The 23,792-nt window shown below is 42.4% G+C and overlaps 1 protein-coding gene across 2 annotated transcripts in view; it reads left to right on the top strand.

Moving 5' to 3' along the window:
* The window catches only part of MAP3K9 (mitogen-activated protein kinase kinase kinase 9), a 111,456-nt gene that overhangs the window by 62,694 nt on the left and 24,970 nt on the right, over positions 1-23,792 (top strand). Inside the window, exons 8-11 of one of the 2 annotated variants that reach the window (XM_048852469.2) lie at positions 41-194; positions 7,878-7,990; positions 9,139-9,936; positions 11,644-11,981. In XM_048852469.2, the coding sequence (XP_048708426.2) occupies positions 41-194; positions 7,878-7,990; positions 9,139-9,936; positions 11,644-11,981 (1,403 nt within the window). Of the gene's footprint in view, positions 1-40; positions 195-7,877; positions 7,991-9,138; positions 9,937-11,643; positions 20,919-23,792 lie in introns of those variants that run through there. The other variant, XM_048852468.2, reaches the window with a different exon arrangement.

Below are 23,792 nucleotides of genomic sequence, written 5' to 3'. Positions count from 1 at the left end.
GCCCATCCTTTCCCTCCCTCCCCCTTATTGGTTTCCATAGTGACACCTGGAGAAAGCAGCAAAGTCTGGGGCTGCAACTCAGTTCTACAGAAGGAGGAAGAAGAGGAGGAAGAGAAGAGAAGCCAGAAGAAGAAAGGGCGTACCTGGGGACCAAGTTCTCTTTGTCATAGGGAGACAGCTGCAGGAGAAGATGGGTAAGAACAAACAGGACTGGGTCCAGGGGGAAGTGTGAATGGCCAAAGTTTTCTGAACTTTAAAGCTGCTTATGAGCACTTGGTTCTCAGAAGGGCTGCCTGGTAAAACTCCAGCTCTGTCCTGCAGAGCTGCCACACTTTTCGGCTGAAATAATTATTTATCCATAGTCTCATAGACATTAGAGATAGAAGAAAGAGGTAAAGTCACATCTAATCCATCCTCAGAGGTCCAGTGCAGGATTGTTATTTTCAGTGTGCTTTCCAGAACTTTATCCAGTGTAGTTTTAAAGTGGTGGGACTTCTTCGATTTTGCTTCGGAGACTATTGCACAGCTAATAACTCTCAGATATTAGGTGTCGTTTCCTGATATTCAGTCTAAATTTTCTGTAACTCGATATCCTCCAGCTTCTAATTATACCCCCTTTGGACTACCCTGAAATATTCTTCTCCATCCTTCATATTTACACCCTTCAAATACATATTTTCCTTCTCATGTGTAGTATTATTTAACTGGGACTGGAGAAGCCAGATAGGTATTTTTTCAACCTTTTTAAAAGTATGTGTATACTTGTAGAGATGTTGTGCCAAGTCTGCTGCTGTTGATTTCTACTCTGTGGTTCCAGTCTTACCTGAAGACAGTATACCAGGATTCAAACCTCAGCATTTTTGTGATGCTGCTTAAAAGATTAGTATTTATTTTTAATGATATGATTAAAAAAAATTTGAGGTGACTGGATGCCTCATAGGTTTGAAGGTTGGATAAAGAACCTTTCACCCCTAGGTTGCTAGTTTGATAGCTGGTCAGTAGCCTATCTGAAATGAGTCTGGTGTCTGTCAGTTTGCCAAATTCCTGGAAGACAAGTGTCCATATAATAAACCTGCCCACCAAAATTGGCATTGATTGCCCTCCTCAGAAAAGCCAAGGATTGAATGGTCCATGGAAATTACATTACAATCTCCCTTAAACGGTGGTCTTTCTAGCCCAGGCTTTTGAGGCATATTAGCAGGACAGTGTGGAGAGAGCTTGCCTGGCCACTGCTCAGGCTGTGTCTGTTCTGTAGATAACTCTTGAGAATTAATTCCTTTATTTATCACATAGTCCCATGCCTTTCACCAGCATTAAATTTAAAAGGGGGAGGAAAAAATGTTGATGGTAGAAAAATACTTCTGCCTTGAAGTCCAGAAGCCTTTTGTTGGAACTCTGAGAGAAAGCCTCTTCATCTCTTCCACTTCTTCCCCTGCAAAACAACAGCTGGAAAGGGTGAAGCATCTATTGTGCACAGGGAGCTAGGAGGATGGGATTTGCCAGTTTGCTAAGAGTGGCTGAAATTAACTTAATCCTGTTCCCTGCAAAACTGAGATGCTATCTCTGTGATTGACTTTTTGTCTCTTACAGATGAACTCAGTAAGGTCACAGCATCATACAGAGCAGCATCTGGAACATGGCGACTATTTTGCTGAATGGGCAATGCAGTGAATATATGATGAGCCCTTGCTGCTCATTTAAATCATGCCAGACTGAGAGGTTGTTCAATGCAAACAGAGCTGCAATAAGCTGCAGTCACTCTGAGGCACACTACCCATTTTTATTTTCTTTTTGGTTAGTTAAAGGTAAATTTTAAGGCTCACTCACTTAAGTGCCAGACATAGGTGAAAAATCCCCTTGCAAGCTTTTCCCACAGAGCTGTGCCAGTGCTCTTTAATCCTGGCTAGCAACATTCTTGTCATTTTAGTTGCCTACATAGTGCTCTGCCAAGTCATCTTGAATCCTTTATCCTTTGCCATGTCTTTTCCAACAGGGATTTAAAAAAAACAACCACACAAGTTACAGTAAGTTGATAAATTGGAGAGGGATCAGGGAAGAGCCACGAGAATGATTAAAGGATTAAAAGACCTGTATTATAGTGATGGACTTGAGGAGCTCAATCTGTTTAGCTTAACAAAGAGAAGGTTATGGGATGACTTGAGTTCAATAGAAGTACTTACGTGGTGAACAAATATTTGATAACGAGCTCTTCAATTTATCAGCGAAAGATATAACACAATCCAATGGCTGGAAGTTGAAACTAGGCAAATTCAGAGTGTGTGGGGAGAAGCATAAATTTTTAACAGTGAGAGTGGTTAACCATTGGAAAAATTTATTAAGGGTTGTGGTGGATTCTCAGTCACTGGCTACTTTTAAATCAAGATTGGATGGTTTTCTAAGATATCCTCTAGGAATTTTTTCAAACAAGTTGTGTGGGCTTTGTTATACCAAAGGTCAGACTAGATCAGTGGTTCTTAAACTTATTTGATTGGGCCCCCGTTCTGTGTATCTGTAATCCTTTACACTCTTCCCTCCCCCCCCCCCACACATATACTGCCACCCAGCTCTGAAGAGAGTGGAGAGCAGCGGCTGCTCACTGGTGCTCAGCTCTGAAGGCAGCACTACGCAAGCAGCAGCAGAGCAGTAAGGATGGCAATGTAAAAAGTGATATTCGTCCGTATCACTTTTCACAGCAGACTTAGCGCATCATTGCCACCCTTACTTCTGTGCTGCTGCTGCCACCCCAGGGCTGACAGCTGGAGCCCCGGTGCCTCCAGGTGAGGGATTGGGTGTGGGGAGGAAGGAGAGCCCAGGCTGCCTCCCTGTGAGATATTGGTGGGGGGCGAGCCCAAGGCTGGGCTGCTTCCCAGTCAGAGATTGAGGGAGGGGGAAGGAGAGCCTGAGCCTGGGTGGTGGGGCTCTGGCTGTACCTTTTATCCCCACCTCCTGGGTGTGCACATCCCTTTTGCACGAGCCTCAGCTACCTGGGGCTGATAGCCAGAGCTCTTAAAAAAAACAAAAACAAACAAACAAAAAATACCTGCATTCTAAATTCAGGTTTATATAAAGCCAGTCACTGAAAAATGACAGTGATTATTTTTATCCTTTTTAAAGTTTGTCGATGAACTGCAGAGATATGCATTTCTGATAACAGGCTGATATGCTGAACTGGCAGAGACTGATTAAGGTTGAACATAACTTGGAACAGTGCCATGACATTTACACTGTGACTTTGTGATATTTACTTTAGGGTGTCTGATGGAAACCCTTAGACTCCTAATTCTGAGCTCCACTACCCCTAGTAATGCTCAAGTCAGCTGATAGAGTGACCTGGCCTCAGCCTGCTGTTGTGACATGGGAGATTTTTGTTCTGCCTAGGGATAGACACTTTCAGCTTTTTCACACAAGCAGTTGGGTTGTCAGTGTTTGTGTGATTTTAATGTTCTGTTGGACTGAAGGTGACATTTATGGATTTATGGTAGCTTGTCATAAATATAAAGGGAAGGGTAAACCCCTTTAAAATCGCTCCTGGCCAGAGGAAAAATCCTCTCACCTGTAAAGGGTTAAGAAGCTAGGATAACCTCGCTGGCACCTGACCAAAATGACCAATGAGGAGACAAGATACTTTCAAAAGCTGAGGGGAGGAAAAAACAAAGGGTCTGTCTGTGTGATGCTTTTGCCAGGGACAGAACAGGAATGGAGTCTTAAAACTTAGTAAGTAATCTAGCTAGATAGGCATTAGATTATGATTTCTTTAAATGGCTGAGAAATTAAGCTGTGCTGAATAGAATGGATATTCCTGTCTGTGTGTCTTTTTGTAACTTACGGTTTTGCCTTGAGGGATTCTCTATGTTTTGAATCTAATTACCCGGTAAGGTATTTACCATCCTGATTTTACAGAGGTGATTCTTTTTTACTTTTTACTTCTATTAAAATCCTTCTTTTCAGAAACTGAATGCTTTTTCATTGTTCTTAAGATCCAAGGGTTTGGGTCTGTGGTCACCTAGGCAAATTGGTGAGGATTTTACCAAACCTTCCCCAGGAAGTGGGGTGCAAGGGTTGGGAGGATTTTGGGGGGAAAGATGTTTCCAAACAACGCTTTCCTAGTAAACCCAGATAAACATTCGGTGGTGGCAGTGGAAGTCCAAGGGCAAAGGCTAAAATAGTTTGTACCTTGGGGAAGTTTTAACCTAAGCTGGTAAAAGTAAGCTTAGGAGGTTTTCATGCAGGTCCCCACATCTGTACCCTAGAGTTCAGAATGGGGGAGGAACCTTGACATAGCTATTGGTCCTTGAGCTGTCATAAATATAAATCATAAATATGATTGAGCTGATCATAAATATGATCCCTTTCAGATCTCGCCAGCTAAGCAGGACATAACCTGATCAATACATAGATGAGGGACTTTCAAAGAAAATCCATTTGCTGCAAAAAGTGGTGTTTGAAATTCAGTAGCAGACACACTTTTCTCTGAGTCAGTACTGTATCAATGCCCCATCATGGTGTTTAAAGGACAGTGTACTGCTGAAGACTCTCTCTTTCAGATTAGACATTATTAAGGATCCCATTACACATTTGGCAATTTACTGACCAAATGACATCTAATCAACACTCAGGCTAAAGAAGGAGCTTGTAGGAATCCCAAGGAGAGGGATAATGGGTTTTCTAGTGGGAAGGGAAGACAAATGTAGTTACTACTTTCTCATAACATAAATATATGAATACCCGATCAACTTTCCCACCCAAATAGGCTACTGAAAAAATCTAAACCTAGCCAAAAAAATAAAATAAAATAAAATAAAAAAGGGTGCCAAGGTGGGGGGCGGGGGAGAAGTAGGTAGTTTAGCTGCTAGTGCTGTCAGCTAGTACTGTTCCAGAGATGATGTGCTTTAGCAAGTGGAATTTATATGTTGAACTGCTTTCAAGCGCACCCTAGTGGCATGTATGTTGTGCAGCAGTCTCCTTGTCAGGCCTGCAGGGACTGTGGGTAGCAATGTTTGTAATTTGGATGGGAGTGATATGTAAGAATGAGGTGAAAATAATAATTAGTCAACTTCAGCAAAGTCTTGGAATTATTCTGATCACTCCTAGTCTTCATATTCAAAGTAAGGCTCACTTTCAGTGCCAATGAATCTTCGACCTCTGCTTTTTTATGAAGGAAGCTGTGTCTAGAAGGAGGCATAGAGAAGCAGAAGAAGTTGATGTGTCGTGCTGTGCCACAAAGGGCAGCCCAGAACACCCCTGTAATCTTCAGGGATATCAGGACGAAGGTGAAGGCTAGACTGACAATAGTTGTGCATTATTCACTGTTTTGCTGTTTACTGTCTGTATACATTGAGAACCTAGTACATACCCTTCCAACTCCATGGAGAAAGACTCCATACTAATCGTCTTATCAAAGGCCTTGGCATTTACCCTTGAGGTGAGCACATTGCCCCCTCTTCTTTTTGCTTGCATTCACCATCTATACATTCCTTAATGTCTCCTTTTCTGTGTTTATTTGTCCAGGTATATACAGGTGGGATGCTTAAATATAACTAAAGCTACCAGGTTATTTTATCACATAGTTACAGCACATCTTGGGATGAATAAATTGTGACCTAGAATTTTGTCCTTGTAAAGGTCACCCCATCAATCACACTCTTGTTGCTAAGTCACATGGACGCCTTCCATTGGGGCATAAGATCAACATTGCGCTGACTGGCAGGATATTGCACAAACTTTAGTGGGAGTGATTAATGTGGAAGAATGATAATATCTCAAGACAGATGAGAACAGAACGCTTTTAATGTAATCTAAAATTATGCCCCTAAATTGGAAATAATATTTGTGGTTCCAGGGTAATACAAATATAACAGTCATCAGCCAACTGATCATGTGCAAAATCAAGTGTAGACTTTGCAACCTTGCTGCAAAAAGATAGTCCTCTGTCCAGTGAGCTATAGGAGCACCTTAATTAAAGAGTAAAGGAAATCCATACCCACAAAGTGGAATCTGTAATAATAATTCTCTGAGATCCAGATCGTAGGTGAAAGGCACTAAAAAGTGCAGAGTGCCTCCAGTAATGAATTAAACTTCATGAGAACCCTGGGAGGAGGTCAGTATCATTCACATTTTATAGATTTGTGAAACAAAGCACAGGAGAATTTTATGACTTCCCCAAGATCACACAAGTCAACAACACAGCTAGGAATATAACCCAGATCTCCTGATTTGCACTCTCATTCTCTGACCACTAAACATGCTCTTTCCCAGCCCATTGAGGTAATTTGTACACATCCATAGTACAGCGAGATTGCTGACATTGACTTATCGGCATGGTTAGATCTCCTCTCTCTCAGCTTCTGACTCTCTTAGCTGGGTCTTACACTTCACAGCTTAGGTGAAGAGCTATAACTTTAGGAGTTTGAAGGAAGTCATTTCAAATCTGCCAGATATTACAAGACAATGAATGGGTGCTGATATCCTTGCTGATCGCTGATGTGCCAAAAAGTTGCACCACTGAAAGTTCTGACATTCGCAGTGGCTTGACAGTGGCCCCAGGAAGTAAACAATGTGATGGTAACACACTTGTGTGGATGGAAAGTAAGGATCCATCTGGGCCACAAAAAGTTCAGCTGCAGATCCTAACCCTTCTAAAGTTTGAGTTTGGATTAGAGCTTTTAGTTCTGGCCCATATTTAGAAGAAAATTAATGATACAATGATATGGCTGCATTGACTGTTGTGTCTAAAATAAAGTCATTCCAAGGTGCACTGGTGTTACACGTTAACCACTGTTAACTGGTTGCTCTAAAATTGTTTTTTGGACAGGGTTAGATATACAAGGCATGACCTTGGCACATCCCATTCCCTGCAATGATTTTCAGCTTTCATTATTGCTTGTGTTTTATGCTGAAATATTCTTGGAGATTAATTTTCTTTGCTCACGATATATTGTTGCACCTGCCTTAAGATGGGAGTTGCAACATTTTGGTAAAAGAACTGAGTTTTGCTTAGTTTCTGTACCTTCTATAATTGCCTCTGCATGTTCTGCTAAAATGGTATTTTGTAAAGTTCTGGACCCACACACATCATTGACTCTCAGCAGACATCCCTGTGCTTGCCACATTATAGTCCAGTAGGAGAGATGCTTTTTCATTTTTTTCTTTAGTGGTGGAAACATGTCATTGTTGCAAAATGTCTTACTGGGTGGGTGAGATTCTGTGGCCTGCGTTGTGCAGGAGGTCAGACTAGATGGTCATAATGGTCCCTTCTGACCTTAAAGTCTATGAGTCTATGAGATGAATTGGCCCAGGCTTGCAGTCCTAAACACAATAGTACTATTTGGAAATGTAGGGGGGAAGAGTCATAAGAATGGCCATACTAGGTCAGACCAATGGTCCATCTAGCTTAGTATCCTGTCTTCTGACAGGTTTCAGAGGAACAGCTGTGTTAGTCTGTATTCGCAAAAAGAAAAGGAGTACTTGTGGCACCTTAGAGACTAACCAATTTATTTGAGCATGAGCTTTCGTGAGCTACAGCTCACTTCATCAGAAGTGATGAAGTGAGCTGTAGCTCACGAAAGCTCATGCTCAAATAAATTGGTTAGTCTCTAAGGTGCCACAAGTACTCCTTTTCTTTTTGTCTTCTGACAGTGACTGGTGGCAGATGCTTCAGAGGGAATGTACAGAACAGAACCAATTCATCAAGTTTCCCAGTCTCAGGTTCTAGCAGTCAGAGGCTCAGGGATGCCCAGAGCATGAGGATGCATCCCTGATTATCTTCGGTTCATCAATGGCTATTAGCCATCCTCTATTAACTTATTTAATTCTTTTTTGAACTCAGTTATATTAGTCTTGTGTAATACATATTTTTCCCTTGTCTTTTCCTCCTCCAGCCTGAAGTCTCTGTTAGATGGATATAAACAATGGTCATCTAGTACTCCAAACCTAGGGAGGGTCCAGAGAACTACTCCTGCCTTGCCGGGATTCACCAGCCTAGCAGAGATGGGTAAGGGCAGACCACGTACTTCATTTCACACACGTGCACGCATCCCTGAGTGAGCAATTCTATTCATCCAAGGCATCTTACTCCAATGTCTTCACTTTGGTGGCTCACTATTTCACCTTAATTTCCCCAAGGAATGCCCTCTTTCTCATCGCTCCTTTTGGATTTTCTCTGTGTGTTCATTCCCCTCCCATCTCTCCACGCCCAGTCTCTCTCACTCCGCAGCTCACCAATTCTCACCTCTCAAAACAACTGTCCAGCTCTCTGTGGTAGCTCTGCACTCCTTAGAAACTTTGATCTTTCTTGTTAATAATGCTGTTGGGAAAGGATATTTGGGTGCTGCAACATAGGGATAGATCACACCTGCACTTATAGGAAGTACTATGGGAGTGGTTCTTGTTTCCTTCCCTATCTTTCTATTCATGCCCTTATCAGGTGTAAATCTGCTGCAACTGGGAGGGCTGTCAAGAGCTCTTTTCAGAAATGCTACTCTTGGTCAGCCAGTAGGGGTCACAGCTGAACATGTGATTTATCTTTTCTTTACCTTTTCAGTGCTCCCAGCCTATATCAGCTTTGAGTGCTGGATTCACACCCAAGGGCCAGCTTTTTTTTTTTTTTCCTAGATACTAAGGTCAGAAGGGACCATTAGGATCATCTAGTCTGACCTCCTGCACAAGGCAGGCCACAGAATCTCACCCACCCACTCCTGCGAAAAACCTCTCACCTATGCCTGAGCTATTGAAGTCCTCAAATCGTGGTTTAAAGACTTCAAGGAGCAGAGAATCCTCCAGCAAGTGACCCATGCTACAGAGGAAGGCGAAAAACCTCCAGGGCCTCTTCCAGTCTGCCCTGGAGGAAAATTCCTTCCCGACCCCAAATATAGCGATCAGCTAAACCCTGAGCATATGGGCAAGATTCACCAGCCAGTCTTTTGTGCAGTCTTGGATTGCCTAGCTTGGACAGAAGAGCCTATTCACATTTGACTATGGTTAAACAGTTAGTGCTTAGATGAAGGCATTTCCTCCTTTGCATGCTTTGTGAAGGTTAATCCATTCATATTTGTAAGGTATATTTGTAATCCATTCATATTTGTGGTAATTCTCTGATGAAAATGTTATGCCAATGCAAAGTATGTTTTATTTGCTTTACAGAGGATGAAGACAGCGAGTGTCTTAATGGAGACAAAGTGCACCCTTCACCTGGGCGCACCCCATCGTACCTCTGCATCCCATTTCAGAAGAGCGGAGACTTGGATGGCCCACCCTGTGATGCCAATGAGGAGTCCACTCCCATGAATTCTGCTACAAGCACCCCTCAGCTCACGCCCACCAATAGCCTTAAGCGAGGTGGCTCCCAGCATAAGCGGTGGGAGGTTGCCTTGCTCGGTTGCGGGGCAGTGCTGGCTGCTGCAGGCCTGGGCTTTGATCTGTTGGAGGCAGGCAAGTGCCAGTTGCTGACCCAGGATGAGCTGGATCCACCCAAGGAGGAGAAGAAGAAGCGCGACAGTATTTTCCAGCGGGCTGGGCGACCACGCAGAAGCACCAGCCCACCTTCCCGGAAGCTCTTCAAGAAAGAGGACCCCTTGTTGCTGCTGAGCGAGCCATCCACCTCACTGACCCTCCTTTCCCTGTCTTCCATTTCTGAATGTAACTCCACCCGCTCCCTGCTGCGCTCAGACAGTGATGAGATTGTGGTGTATGAGATGCCCGTCAGCCCTGTGACAGTCAAGGCTCCCTTGCCAGTAGTTACCAACCCGCTGGTTAATGTACGCATTGAGAGGTTCAAGCAGGATCCCAACCAATCCCTGACTCCCACACATGTGACTCTCTCTTCCCATGCCCAGCAAAGGGGGCACAGGCGAACTCCTTCTGATGGAGCCATCAAAGTGGCTGAACTGGTTGCTAATGGGTGCTCTCCCAGTAACTGTCTAACTGGTGCACTGGGCACAGGTAAGTTTCCCCTCCTCCTCTTTCTCAGCCTTCAGAATGAAGGCCAGACAATTGGTGCAGTGGTTCTCCTATTCCTCCCTCTTGTGCCTTTGTTCATTAAGAGAGTAAGTACTCTGTGTTTATATAGTGCCTAGCACAATGGTCTGTGGCAAAGGCTCTGAGGCATTACCTTTATACTAATAATAAATAAAATAATACTCTAATCCAGCGGTTCTCAAACTGTGGGTCGGGACCGCATTTTAAGGGGGTCGCCAGGGCTGGCTTAGACTTGCTGGGGCACAGGGCTGAAGCCAAAGCCCCACTGCCCAGGGCCAAAGCTGAAACCCGAGGGTTTCAGCCCTGGGTGCCGGGGCTCAGGTTACAGGCCCCTTGTCTAGGGCTGAACCCCTGGGGCTTTGGCTTTGGCCCCCCACCTGGGGCAGCGGAGCTCAGGTGGACTCAGGCTTTGGTTCCCCCTCCTGGGGTTGTGTGTTGTTTTTTGTTGTCAGAAGGGGGTTGAAGTGCAATGAAGTTTGAGAACCCCTGCTCTAATCAGTTGAGGCCTGGTGTCACCACTGATTCACTGTGCAACTTCGGGCAACTCACATAACCTCTCTGTCTCTGTTTCCTCATCATGGGGTATTATGAGGCTTACTACATTAGTTTCTTAGACAGAAGGCACTATCCAAATATAATGTCATTTCTGTTGTTCATTCTTGAGGATTCCACCTTCAGCCTTTGTCCTTCCTTAAGTCCCTCCTATGCTTTCAAGGCAACTTCTACTCTGAAAGCCAACAAAAAAAGGACGTGAGGTCTTTTGGACTGAGCCAATGCCACTTTCTGTTCATTGGCCGGAGAGTTCCTGTTGGGGAGTACAAGGTGTTCTCTGCCTCCAAACGTTTACCTGGGACTGAGTCTCCACAACATCCCAAATTCCTTACCAGTATGGGGGGGAACACTGTAATTGTTCTCTGATCTAAGTGGCTGTAGCTATTTAGGCCACTGTCCTGTCAGGCTGCAGTTGTTCTATTGTATCAGGGTCTGTACGGAGATACAAGTTAACATAGTCATTTATGCTCATAAAAATAGCTTCAGTGAAAACTTCATTTACTGAACAATAAATTCTGCTTTGGAATTCTTCGCCACATACAAATTCCTATGATGAGATATTATGCTTATTATGTATATTCTATTAAAATACATTTAATGAACATTAAGATGCTAGAGTGAAGTATCCCAGAGCCACTGAGTGAAAAGATTAAGGTTTCCTACATGAGCTTTAAGTGATCTGATTTTATAGCATTGGAGCAGCTGTATCTCACTAGTGTGTCCAGAACAGCCCAGGAGCCGGTGGACAGTCCCTCATCTCAAATCAGTACAACGGGGGCATAGACTTCTTTGTTGTTTGGAGAACTATATTTGTCCCTTTTTTAATAATTTGTCCACACAGGAACTTCTATTCTGAACTCAATGTTTCCTGTATTTATTAATGCAATGCAAAAATTTTCTGGCGGAAAGGATCAAAACTCCCAGTGGTCTACCTCACATATAGTGTTTCAGATGAAAACTAGGGGGGTTCTGAATTTTGAATATATAATTTTATTTTTGCACATGCCTTTAGTGTATTTGGGCAGTAAGGTCAGATAGATGCCTTAAATAGCTCCAACTTAATTGATAGGTCTTCTCTCTCTCTTTCTCTCTCTCTCTCCTTCTCTTTTTTTTGGATAGGTGTATTAAAAACTCCCAGCCCAAGTCGAGATCCAAATGAGGTCCCTCGCCTGCCAGACCCCAACCTTGTCTTTCCTCCAACTCCAAGACGCTGGAATGCACATCAGGACTCCACACTGGAAAGACCCAAGACCTTGGAGTTTTTGCCGAGGCCACGCCCTTCAGCCAACCGGCAGCGGCTTGATCCCTGGTGGTTTGTGTCGCCCAGCCAAGCCAGGGGTGAATCCTCTGCCAATAGTTCAAGTACTGACACCCCAAGCAATCTGGACTCCTGCTTTGCTAGTAGCAGCAGCACTGTAGAGGAGAGGCCAGGACTTTCTGCTCTGCTTCCTTTCCAGGTGGGTGTTCCTGTAGTGGAGCAGATGCTATTGGACATAGATGTTGAGGGTCAGAGCCAGGACAGCACGGTTCCACTATGCAGAACTGAACTTAAAACAACCAAACCTGCAGCGTATGAACTGAAACAAGAGTTCTGGTCTTAGCATGAAATCCGTTAGGGGGCGGTAAGCCGCTTTAGAGTCAATCATACTACTTGCACTAAGAATGCACTTTGAAGACGGATAAAATGGAGGGATGCTACTGAGATCATATAATGGTGCTGCCTCTACTGAAAATATGTTGTCTGACTGCCTGATTTTTGTCTGCAGTTGGATGTAACTGCGCAACTGAAAGCTGCTGACTTTTGCTGTGGGGATTTTATGTAGTCTTCCTTATCTTGTCTTTGCAGTTTGAAACTGCAATAAGCAAAAATGATCGTATCAAAGTCTCTGTTTTTGACCTCACAGAGCTTGACAAATGTTGTATATTGGTATATATCCCAGTATTAACCTTGATCCTGAGATCCCAAGTATTACACTATATCAGGTACCAGTGTTTGGTATTTTCCCAAGGCTGTCCAAGTGGGAGAAATGGCAAATATTTGGAGATTTGCTCCACTGAATGCTATTCTTATGACAGGGTTGGTCTGGTATCTACCCGCTACCCTGGCAGAAGCACCTGGCCCACATATGTTTGGATTTTATGGGCTCTAATAAATTTCTTTGTTAAATGCTCCTCAGATGCAGTTTTCATCTGGAATTCTGACACATTCCATCTAATCAAATCTATCTTATGTAGTCCCTTTGTGTGAGTGGACCTGTAGCTAGAACAGTAATTCACTCTTTCTGTTGAGTTCTGTGTGACCTCAAATGCAAGCTCTCCACACTGATGTTGTATAACAAAGCCAACAGCATTAGGAATCAGACAGGTATATTTGTCTTGCAGAAAGAATTCAATGTATTCAGTAGTGAGGTTCTTACTCACCCTGTCAATGCTCGGAAAATCAGGCATATAATACTCATGGCCTGCTTCCATTGAAATCAGTGGGAGCCAGATCTGGCACTGAGGCCTCATATCATGAAGAAAACATGTATCTGGATTAAGCAAAGGTCCTAACCACTTCCATTCTTTATCCTATCCTATTCCTACTCCTACATTTTTTTATCCTGGGTTAATGTCTTTCCTACTTTAATCTCTTTTCTTCTGTCCTGTTGTCAGTAGCTGGGATGCTCCAAATCTCCAGTAGAATTCTTAGATACAATTCACTAGGAGCTAGGAAGCTGAGAGCCAATTAGAAGAGCACAAATCCCCATTGCTACTTTTGACCACATGTTGCCAAATGGAGAAATCTCAGATCAGTCCGAGTATTCAATGTAATAATTAATGTGTCGCTCTAACCAAACATTCTTGAGGAGGGGAAGGTGGGCAGTGTAAATTCATTATGGGAAAACCACCATTCAGGTAAATATATTAGTTCTTTGGTATCTGAATAATTCATGTGCCATTTGCCAAGCAAGGAAGGGAAAGCGCGTGACTGGAGTTTCACTTGAGTTGACCAAGAAATAATGGCAAAAGACTGGGGTAAAAGGTTTAAAGTTTAAAAATAGTTTCCAAGAAGAGGGGGGGAATGGCAAATGTTGGTATCTGCTATAACAGCAGCAAATAGAGTGGTGCTAAGATATTTACATCTGAGAAACTCCATTCTTTTTAAAAACTGCTATCTAGGAATTGAATTGAATAAATAACATTTTCAAAGTAACTCCCACATTTGTCTTTGTGGATCTTTTCTTCTTTTGTTTCTGTTCTTACCCAGTCCCATCAGTTCATTCTATTTTCTGTTACTTTAATTTACAAAGTGAGATGCTGAATTGGGAAATCGAAAAACTCCCTCAGGCCCTTATAATATGAAGCCTTGAAGATTTTGGTTCTCCTTTGTTTCTTCTTGTTCATCCTGTACAACCAGAACAACCAAAACCGAAGAACCACAGGTCTCTTTTGATTAATCTCTGGTAGACTGAAAAACTTTATTGGAGATATGACCTTTATGTAAGAAACCAGAATGGCAGTAGCTGCAGCCTCTTCCCAGACCCGTTAGATGATCCTGCTCTGCCATCAGAGATCCCATCCCATCTCCCTGAGTTCCACATCAATAGTACAATATTATTTTTCTTAGGGTTTTTTTTTTTTTCAGTGTACTATTGTTGCCTCAGGTGGTTGCTGTGTATGGGACAGGGAGTCTCAGTGTATAGTTTCTTTTGAGAGTAGGTGCCCATGCAGGTTAGCATTTTTAAGAGATTAATCTATTGGCATCAGTGTGGGGGAAAAAGTGTTATGATTTAGCAAAACTTAGTGAAGGTAATGTCCTTTCATTGCTATAGATGTAGAAGTATAGGAATAGTTGCTTCCTCCCCCAGGGTACAGTTGCGGGATCTTCTTGTGATCAATGGGGGCAGTATAGCATTCATAGTGGAGATCTCAGTCTGTTGTTAAGACCCATAAAGAGCATACAGAGAAACTGGATAACCTCTCACTCTATCCAGGTGTTTGCTGTTTGACATCTTAAGGTAGCTGAAAGAATAAACATTGAACTCAAAAGTTTATTGCTATTCAGAGCATTTTATTTTAAAAAAAAAAAGTCCTTTTGAAAACTTATTTACATTACCTAGCTTCCATTTGTAGTGTGATTCCCCACCCCCGTGTTAGTATTTATATTTGTAGTCAAAGGCAACATTAGATACATGACAAAGATTCAGGAATCAAGCCTAGTATTGCATCCCAAGGCTCACGTGACATCCTGCCACTTTCTTGAATAATCAAGACCAGCTCTGAAATCTTGATGTTTCCTGGGTTTTTCAGAGCTTCTTTTTTCATAAATGTTGGAGATAATCTAAAAACGCATACCTTTTTTGGGAAATATAATGACCAGCAGTAAAATATTGCACAGTGATACAAATCTGCTGCAACCATGATGTGCATTTAGGTTCTGCTTTATCTTGTGATTGTCTGTTTTTAGCCTTCTTGCCATTCCTTTGAGAGATGAATATAGCTTTTTAGAAAATGAACTACATTGGGGTTTTGTTTAAAATAATCCCTCCCAGCCTGAAAACATGTATATGAGGTTTCAAGGTAAATTTTTGCCACTGATCGGGTGGGGTAGCTGCAGCCACCTGAAAACCATACTGCTTCCTTAGAATAAAGAATAAGATTCCTTCTTTTCCCTTCTGGGGAAGCTTCTCTGCCACAGCAGCTCTCTACATGGAGAAGAGAAGTTCAACTCCTGCCAAGAATGAGGAAGAGATTTCTCGCTCTTTCGGTTCCAGATGCCTGGGAGCATCATTGTCCTACTGAATGTGGGTTCCTTGGATTGATTTGTGAGCTGCATAGAACAAATGCTATGTATTTTAGGTACAAAGAATCATAGAAATGTAGGGACCTCGAGGTCATCTAGTCCAGCTCGTGCTCTGCGGCAGGACCAAGTATATCTGGATCATCCCTGACTGTCTCACCTGTCCTTAAAAACCTCCAGTGATGGGGATTGCACAACCTCCTTTGGAAGCCTAGTCCAGAGTTTAACTACCTTAATAATTAGGTGGGTTTTTTTTGGCATCCTAGGTTCCTTTATATTTCATGTCTGCTCTCTGGGGTTTTGTTTCTTTTGAAAGGACCACACTGTGGCTTTCAGTACTGTAGTATGCTTCATAGCATGTCAGATCAAACACCTGACTTACAGAATTTATACCTTCCCATTAACTGAAACATTCACAGAATCTTCTCTGTTACTGGGGTAAAAATAAGCAAGCAGTTACCTTCTCTCAGTTATTGTTCTAAATCTCTACTTTCAATGACTTGCTCCGTCCCCGCGATCTTCATCAGTTTATTACTCATTATTTATTTATTTATTTATTTATTTATTTATTTATTTATTTTAATTGTGGTAGTGCCTTAGGATCCAAATTAGGATCAGGAAATTGCGCACACACACAATAGGTAGTGCCAGGTCCTAAAGAAGCTCATAATTTAGGCATAAAAAAGCGTCAACAAATGAAGAAAAACAAAGATGGAGGCAGTGGGGGAGCTGGGGGGATGGACCAGGCAACAGTGAAATGATTTGTGTTTAGTACAGTAAGAAGCAGTCACAAGATATCATGTGCCTAATCATTGTTGAGAGGTTTGTGAGTATCACAGCAAAGGTGAGTATAAAAGAAGGAATTTGAAGGAGATCAGTGTAGCGGCTTTGTGCTTTTTTACAGGAAGCTCCACCCATTCATAGGGATCAGAATGTGGGGAAGGCACAAAGATTTTTTGAGTGAATATTGGATTAGTGAGCTATGAGCTGGCACAGCAAAGGTAGAAATCAGTGTGATAACACTTATTGTGTTGGGTCTCAGATATTCAAATATATGATGTAAAATAAGATAGAATGTATGTGCTTTATTTAAAAAATTCTGCTTATTTTTCCATTGCTGGAGTCTCAAAATAATCAGCATGTTTCTTGGCAGTTTATGACCTGCGTAGTTGTTTGCCCTCAGTCCAACCAGTCATTAGCTGCAAGACGTATTGGCTTTTACTACTGTTAACAATACAGATACATAAACATGCAGATTAAAAAAATGCCATCTCATGTATTTTAAAGTAGAACTGCACATTACCATGATGCACTTCTCTAGTTACAATACTGGTCCTTTAATCTATCTATATCTAATGCACTCATCACCTTAACATCTGAGTGTTAGTATCTAGCAGTTAGTCCAGGGCAGCAACTATTAGGAAAGCATGATGTATTCTTAGTGCCCAAAGCAGTGGATATTATTAAAAGCTTCACCTCTCCACCCAAAATATAAAGAAATGCTGGATGGTTGAGTAATACATGAGGAGTTGAGGGGATGTTATATTGTCCAGGAATGCAGGGAGTAGGGATCATTGAAAATTTTCTGTTTCACAGTTTTTGGATGGAAAATTGAGTTTCATCTAAAATTGAAACTCTAAATCAGTTCAGATAAAAGAAATTTTTCACAACAAGACTTCTTATGGAAACTTGTGATGTTTTTCATCAAAAATTTGAATGCCCAAACCCCAAAATATTTCCATTTTGAAATGCTGCCACAGTGCCTCATGGGAATTATAATGTTGGCTAGATGTGGACTCTTGCTTAATTACACTGTTAGCTCTGGAGTTGATGATTCAACTGGACAAACAAATAGCAAATGAGGACCTGACGTAAGTTTGAGGATAACCCAGTGGGGCATGCTTATTTTGATTCTTTGCAAGATACAGTCTCATGTTGGGACAAATACCCCGTCACCATCTAGAAATGCTTTTGTAAGGCCTTGCCCACTTTGGGATTTTAGCCACCACTGTAGCTGCACTAGTTCAGATTCCTAGTGTACACAATATATACCAACACAATTTGCACTGGTGCAGCTTTGTCCAAGTTTTAAAGGGATATATTTACACTGATGGCCAAAATGCCAGCATAGACCAGGTTAAGTGTTTTGTGTATCCCATTTGGGAGTAGTTGAAACCTCTCCTCCCTTTGTGCAGCTTGCTTACCTGCAGATGTCCTAATCTTCTCGTTGGGACTTTCCCAAGAACAGATTAAGAAGTCTGGGAAGATTTAACTGCTTCCCATTTTAAGGCAGGAAGAGGGAGAGCTGGAGTGGGGGTAAAGGCCTGCCCCGACCATATCCTTTTCCCTTCCAAAGTCTGCATCTTTGCAGTAAAGGAAGAAAATGGGGTTGGGAGTGAAGTGGCAGAACTATTCCAAACTCCACTCAAATGAAATGCCACTCATACCAGATGATCAGAATATGATCACATCTGTTCCCTGGGATCCTTGGGCTTGGCTGCTCCTCACTGAGGTCCCAAAACACCCATGTCTTTGTTCTTGACTTCTCCTCAATAATGCTCATATCCCTACTGGGCTTCTTGAACTTGATTCTCCATTTAGGGGATCTTAGATGCTCTAGTGAGCATCTTGGGTTTGGCTTCTTGATGGAAGTGGGAAAGCATGGCAGTAGCTCTCAAGTCCAGTCATTCGTGGCACAAGAATGAACTGTCACAGAGTAAATTGTGGAGATCTTCATGATATGGTTCTCCCCCTTTCCTACATGCTTTGAGACGTGAAATAGCCAGTGTTTTAAGCACTGTTACCACTGAGTATTTGCATGGGATAGTTAATACCTCCCAGAACTGTTGTTTTGGGCTCTTAAACACTAGCAGACGTCGCTGCATCAGTAATGCTCTGGTCACATTTTCAAGGCTATCTCAGCAACCATAACAGGTAGACGTTTCCCCTTTTTACATCTTAGACTCTGGAGAATAAAATAGCAGCGTGACAGAGGTGCCACTATTGCATACTGCCATGTACCAGTTGAATTTGAGCTCTGCTTTGCAGAGATTGAAAGGTGTTCCTTTTTAAAATGGATCCATCGGGGGGAGGGGTTAGGTTGCCGAGTGGAAAAAGGATGTTGAGCAACTACAGCTCCCACTGAAGTCAATAGATGTCTCTGCATCTCAGGATTGAGCACCTTATTCAGAAGTTGAAAATACACTAAAGGTCTATGTAATCCGAACACTAAAATGTGTTAAATCTTGGGGTTGGATGATGAGTTTTCTAATGCAAGAGTTATTTTGGCTGAGCAACTGGAACTCCAGCGCAGATTCACCAGTGGATCAGTTTAGTTTAGGGTGAGAGTAGGCCATTGTTTAATTCAGAGAGGAACCGTCCCAATGGCAAATGATTTTAAGTGGAGAGCATCTAGGTAGAAAAGATGTGGTTCCTCTGGTTCTGTTACCTATTGGCTATACACACACTAAGGAAATGAATGGACCCTTTTAGACCCTGTTCCTGCAAAACACTTGTGCACATGCATCCATTCCCATTCAGCAAACCACTTAAGCACACGTTTAAGTTCCAGTAAAGTCAATGGAACTGAAGTGCTTTGCTGAAATGGTGCCTTAGAGCTCTTCTGTGCTAAAGTGGAGGGTGTGCTCCTATATGTTCTAACCAGGCTGTTGTTCTTAGGATACATCTAAACTGCGATTAGATACCTGTGGCTGGCCCGTGCCAGCTGACTCGGGCTCAGAGGGCTCAGGCTGTGGAGCTGTTTAATTGTGATGTAGATGCTCCAGCTGCATCCTGAGCTGAGCTTTCGGACCCTCCCACCTTGCAGGGTTCTAGAGTCCGCACCCCAGCCTGAGCCTGGATGTCTACACTGCAGTTAAACAACCCTTTAGCCTCAGTCAGCTGGCATGGGCCAGCCGTGGGTTTTGAATTGCAGTGTAGACATAACCTTAGAGGAATGGCAGTGTATGATTGTCACTTGACAGGTGACTCCTTCCTCCAGTTCTTCAACAAGGCTTTAAGAAAATGCCAGCTTGTGTGTGCTTGTATCTGCTGACTGCTGTTGTGATGTTAGCTCTTATACTTTGAAGAGGCACTTTCAGAAGTTTGGAAGTTTCTCTTGCCAAAAGTGGAGGCACTGTTTCCATGTGGACTGGTTGTGAGCTGTGAAGGGGCGTGGGTGGGTGAGGGGACAGAAGTGTCAGTAACCCTGATGCCTTTTCTCCAATTTATTTCCCCCACCCCCTTGCAGAATACACACTCAGGATAGTGTTCTGTCTTGGCTACAATTGCCAAGCCCAGCAACAGTCTCTTGTGCCACCTTCAGCTACTTGTTGCTGGTCCAGCACAGTATTTGCTGATGTGTATAATTTGTTCACTGTAAATGTGGGGATGTTTCTGGTGCATCCGAGATGTTTGGTCTGAGCTACGTGTTGAGTGGTTTATATCTAAGGAGTAGGTCAGGGAAATCACTGTCCTTTTAAATACTAACTGTTCTGTGTATCTGAAAGGTCATTATCATCTCAGCCAGGGATGTATTTTCTGCTCTTTTTATGCAGTATATTTCTCCTCTGTTTGCCTTATCTACTAGCTGTGAAGCTGATCTTGCTCTCATTAAAGTCAATGGCAAAAATCCCATTGACCTAATTCTGCTGTATTACAACGCTGTAATTATGGATTCACACCATTAAACTGGCGTAACTGGAACAGAATCAGGCAAACAGATTTCAGTGGTGTTTGACTGTGCCCTTATGCTCAGTCTTTTGAGGTGCAGAACTCTTTCTGCTCCTGTTGAAGTCAGTTAGGAGTAAAGGGTGCTGGACACCTCATAAGCACCATGCATTCTGCAGGAGTGGGTCTTTATTATGACCTGCTAATTACCTCAGTTTGCAGTGTGGCTTCTCTCTCCTGTCTAGGGTCTTCACAAATTTGTCATGATAGGAAGCATTACTGGAAGGTGTTCTTTGCCCAAAGTACACAGTATATTTGTCAACAGTAAAGTGGTCAAAACTGCAAATGCTAATTTCCTCCTGTAAGTTAAATAAAATAATTGAGGCCACTCTTTCCTTATTTGTGTGTGTGTGATGACTTATTGTTAAATGAAGTGATTCGTTGGAGCCTTCCTTTAGCTTCTGCTCAGCAGCAAGACTATGGGGAAAATAAGACTGAATTCATTTTTTAAAAAGCTTTATTTGTGACACAGCTGTTGCCTCTGACCCATTAGGGCTTAAAAAAGTAGTTAAATTACATCAGTCTGGTTTGTTTCACTGTAGCTAACACATCAGCTGATTACTCTTGTGTATAATCTACTGTATCTCTTTCCTCAGTTCCGTGTCAATGTACTGTGTGTATCTTGGATTTCAGTTATTTTTGTATTAAGTTCTTTTGTTATAGAATAATATTTAAATGAAGCAAAGAGCTAATTAATGTTGTCAGGTTTTTTGTTCATTTCTCTGCCTTTTTTTGGATGTCCTGTAAATTGTAAACCAAGGATGCCAAGCAGGCTTGGTTCAATGGCTAAAATTATTATTGTATTACAGTATAATGCTGATCTAGGCCTTGTCTCAACACAGACAACAGAGACTTGAATAAAACTGTTGCGTCATCTACTTTAGGTTTTGAGTTTTTGTTCCATTTTTCAAGTATTTTTGAGCAGGCTTTGATAATTGTGACAATGACTGCAGTAAACTGATGGTCTTTCCTAAAGCCGAGCATGCATCTACAATCTCGCCCTATGTAGCTCTGCCAGTGCACCTCAGTTCAGACCTGCAGCATTCCTGCTGTTCCAGCCTTGGACCTCCACATAATTCTGCAAATCTGCCTCCGTGCTGACGAGTACCACCACTGCTGTTCCATTCCTGGTACTTAGTACAGCTTTGCCTTTGCCTCTCAATTCTGACCTTCAAGACCACCTGCTAACCTAGTCCTGGACCGCCTTTGAACAGGCTGTTTAATTGTATATTGGTTTTTATTAAGGGTAATGTTCATATAGGAATTAGCTAAGACTATCCTTCTCCTTATTCTACATATGACGAAGCGAAAATGTGACTACAGCTGTCCAGAGTTGAAAGGCTAATGCAGTAACCCACTTGGCTCATGAGTCATGACATTTAGCAGATGACTTTTTAAATTTTAATGACAACTTTCTTTGGTCTTCCTACCATTTCACTGAACCTGTCAGACTGCTGTGTGGCAGAGGCCTTTTCAGAATCTTTACTCTGCTCTTGTGATGGCAGATGGAAATGTGTAGGGATCTGAGTTTCAATCCTGGGTTTGTCTCCAGACTGGCAGCATACTCTTCTCCTAGTGGAAGGAGGGACCTCATACACCTGTCAGGCAGCCTCCTCTACTAAATTAGGGGAGCTGCACTGATGGCCCTATGGGCAGGCAAGTTATCCAGCCCCCTTTGAGAAGGAGGATTTTATAACATTAGGGTGTGCCGGAAAGGGGATAAAATTGGGTGGATCTCTCCACCAAAAGTAAAAAGAAATGCTGGGTGGTTGAGTAATGCATGAGGAATAGAGGGGATGTTATATAACCCAGGAATGAATGGAGTAAGGCTAGTTGAAAGTTTTCTGTTGCAACAGTTTTTAGATGGAAAATTGAATTTTGTCTAAAATTAAAAAAAATTCTGATTCAGTTCAGATAAATGAAAATGTTCACAAAAAGCCATCCTGTGGAAACTTTTGATGTTTTCCATCAAACCCCAAAATATTTCCATTTTGAAATGCTGCTACGGGGTGCCTCATGGAAGTTGTAGCTCGGGTACCTTATGCTCCCATTCCCCTCAGAGTCCATCTGGGCAGCCTGCTCCATAATCTCCCATGATGCACAATGGCAGTTCGACTGCCAGGAAGCACTGCTTCCCCTCACCAAGAGGCCAGGCCATGGTGCAGCATAGCAGAAGCATTCAGACTAGGGAACACAGCCTATAGAGAAGAATGGGAGTATATGGCATAGCAGCAGCAAAAACTCAAAATTCCTTGGTGTTGGCGTCCATTTTCTGATCAGCTCTAGTAGACGAAGGGTCCTTGAGGGGATGATCTGTTACTAAGTATGCATCTCGGATTAAGAGGCAGCATGAGTGGGGGCACTAAGGCTGAATTATACACAGAAAGAGGAACCTAGGGAGTTACTTTGTGGCTGAGTAATATAATTATTTTTCTGCCTATAAAAGGAAGGTGGACACATTCTGGAGTACAGCTTCTTATGCGGTCTCTGTGCTTTATACAAGATCAGGTGTAGAGGTGAACATGTACTATGTTTACCTAGTTCCCTTGGAGGCTTTGATTTACTAAAGCATTGGAGCAGCCAGCAGATGGCACATGCTAGAACAGCTCATTTAATTATCTTTTTTTTTTTTTTTTTACCAGAAGAATATATTTCTTTGAGGAAACTCCTAGCAGCTTTCTAGGCAGATTAAGGAGAAAGAGCCCAGACTTCTCCATCTGATCCAGCTTCAGCTAATAAAATAACATTAATCTCCTGCCTTTTTAAGTAAATGTTTACTTGCTTAGCTCTTCTTAAATATAAGGGAAGTGGAGAAAGGCAATATCAGTAAAGCACCCACTGTGCTTAGCAGAAATCTAATTGGTTGCATAATAATAGGTTTGCTTGGAAGTTCTTGCTGCTGGCTAGTAAATTGACATAGTCGTTTTAGGGAGTTTGCAGACTTTAGTGAAAGCGCTGGAGTGAATGTGCAGCTGAACAAATGTTACTGTAGTTTAAGCAGGGCTCACTGCCACACTGAGGCAACTGAAAGTGTGATTATCTGGTGATAGGCTTAGCTATGGCAGTAGGGAAAATGTGAGACAGAGGTAAGATTGTAGCTAGTGATAGATAAAACTGCAAATGGTTCAGTTAAGCATTCAGAAGTTTGGAAATTTATCTGAACCCCATCTTGACTTCCTGATAAATTGGCCTGGGCTGGAAATTGAGAATGGGCCCTCTTGTGTGTGATATGCTGATACTTCAGATTTCCATCTGGGAGGGAAACACTGGGTGGAATAGCCTTTGTCATTGAACGTAGACACTTTTGGTCCTGGCTGGGACCCAGAACTGTGGCAGTGTCTGAAAATTAGAGATAATCCTGAGCTGGAAAGTTAGAATCCTGATCTGAATTGCCACAAATTTCTCAGGGTTGTTTGCATCGCAGGTTTTGGTTTGGGGACAAAAAGTTACCTTAATTTTTCCAAACCTGTAAGAATTTTGGGTTTGTTTTGGGCAGGTTTGGGTTGTTGTTTTATTACAATCAGTTTGTTCCCTCTCTGGTGTGGACCCCCTTAATCTGCCAGAGCAGAAAGTATTGCAGTCTCAAAGGAAACTACAGTTCAGTTGGCTGGTGGGTTGAAGCTGTAACCAGCTTACAGAGAGAAGAATGGGTAGTTGGTTATATTTTTGACTCACAGGATTCTACATATTCCATGGAGACTTTCTATGAGATTCTGGCATACAGACTACCTCTTAAAACGGCTTAATCTGGAGCTTT

The sequence above is a fragment of the Caretta caretta genome, chromosome 6 (assembly GCF_965140235.1).
Source record: "Caretta caretta isolate rCarCar2 chromosome 6, rCarCar1.hap1, whole genome shotgun sequence".
NCBI lineage: Eukaryota > Metazoa > Chordata > Testudines > Cheloniidae > Caretta > Caretta caretta.
This window is presented reverse-complemented; position numbering and strand designations above follow the sequence as displayed.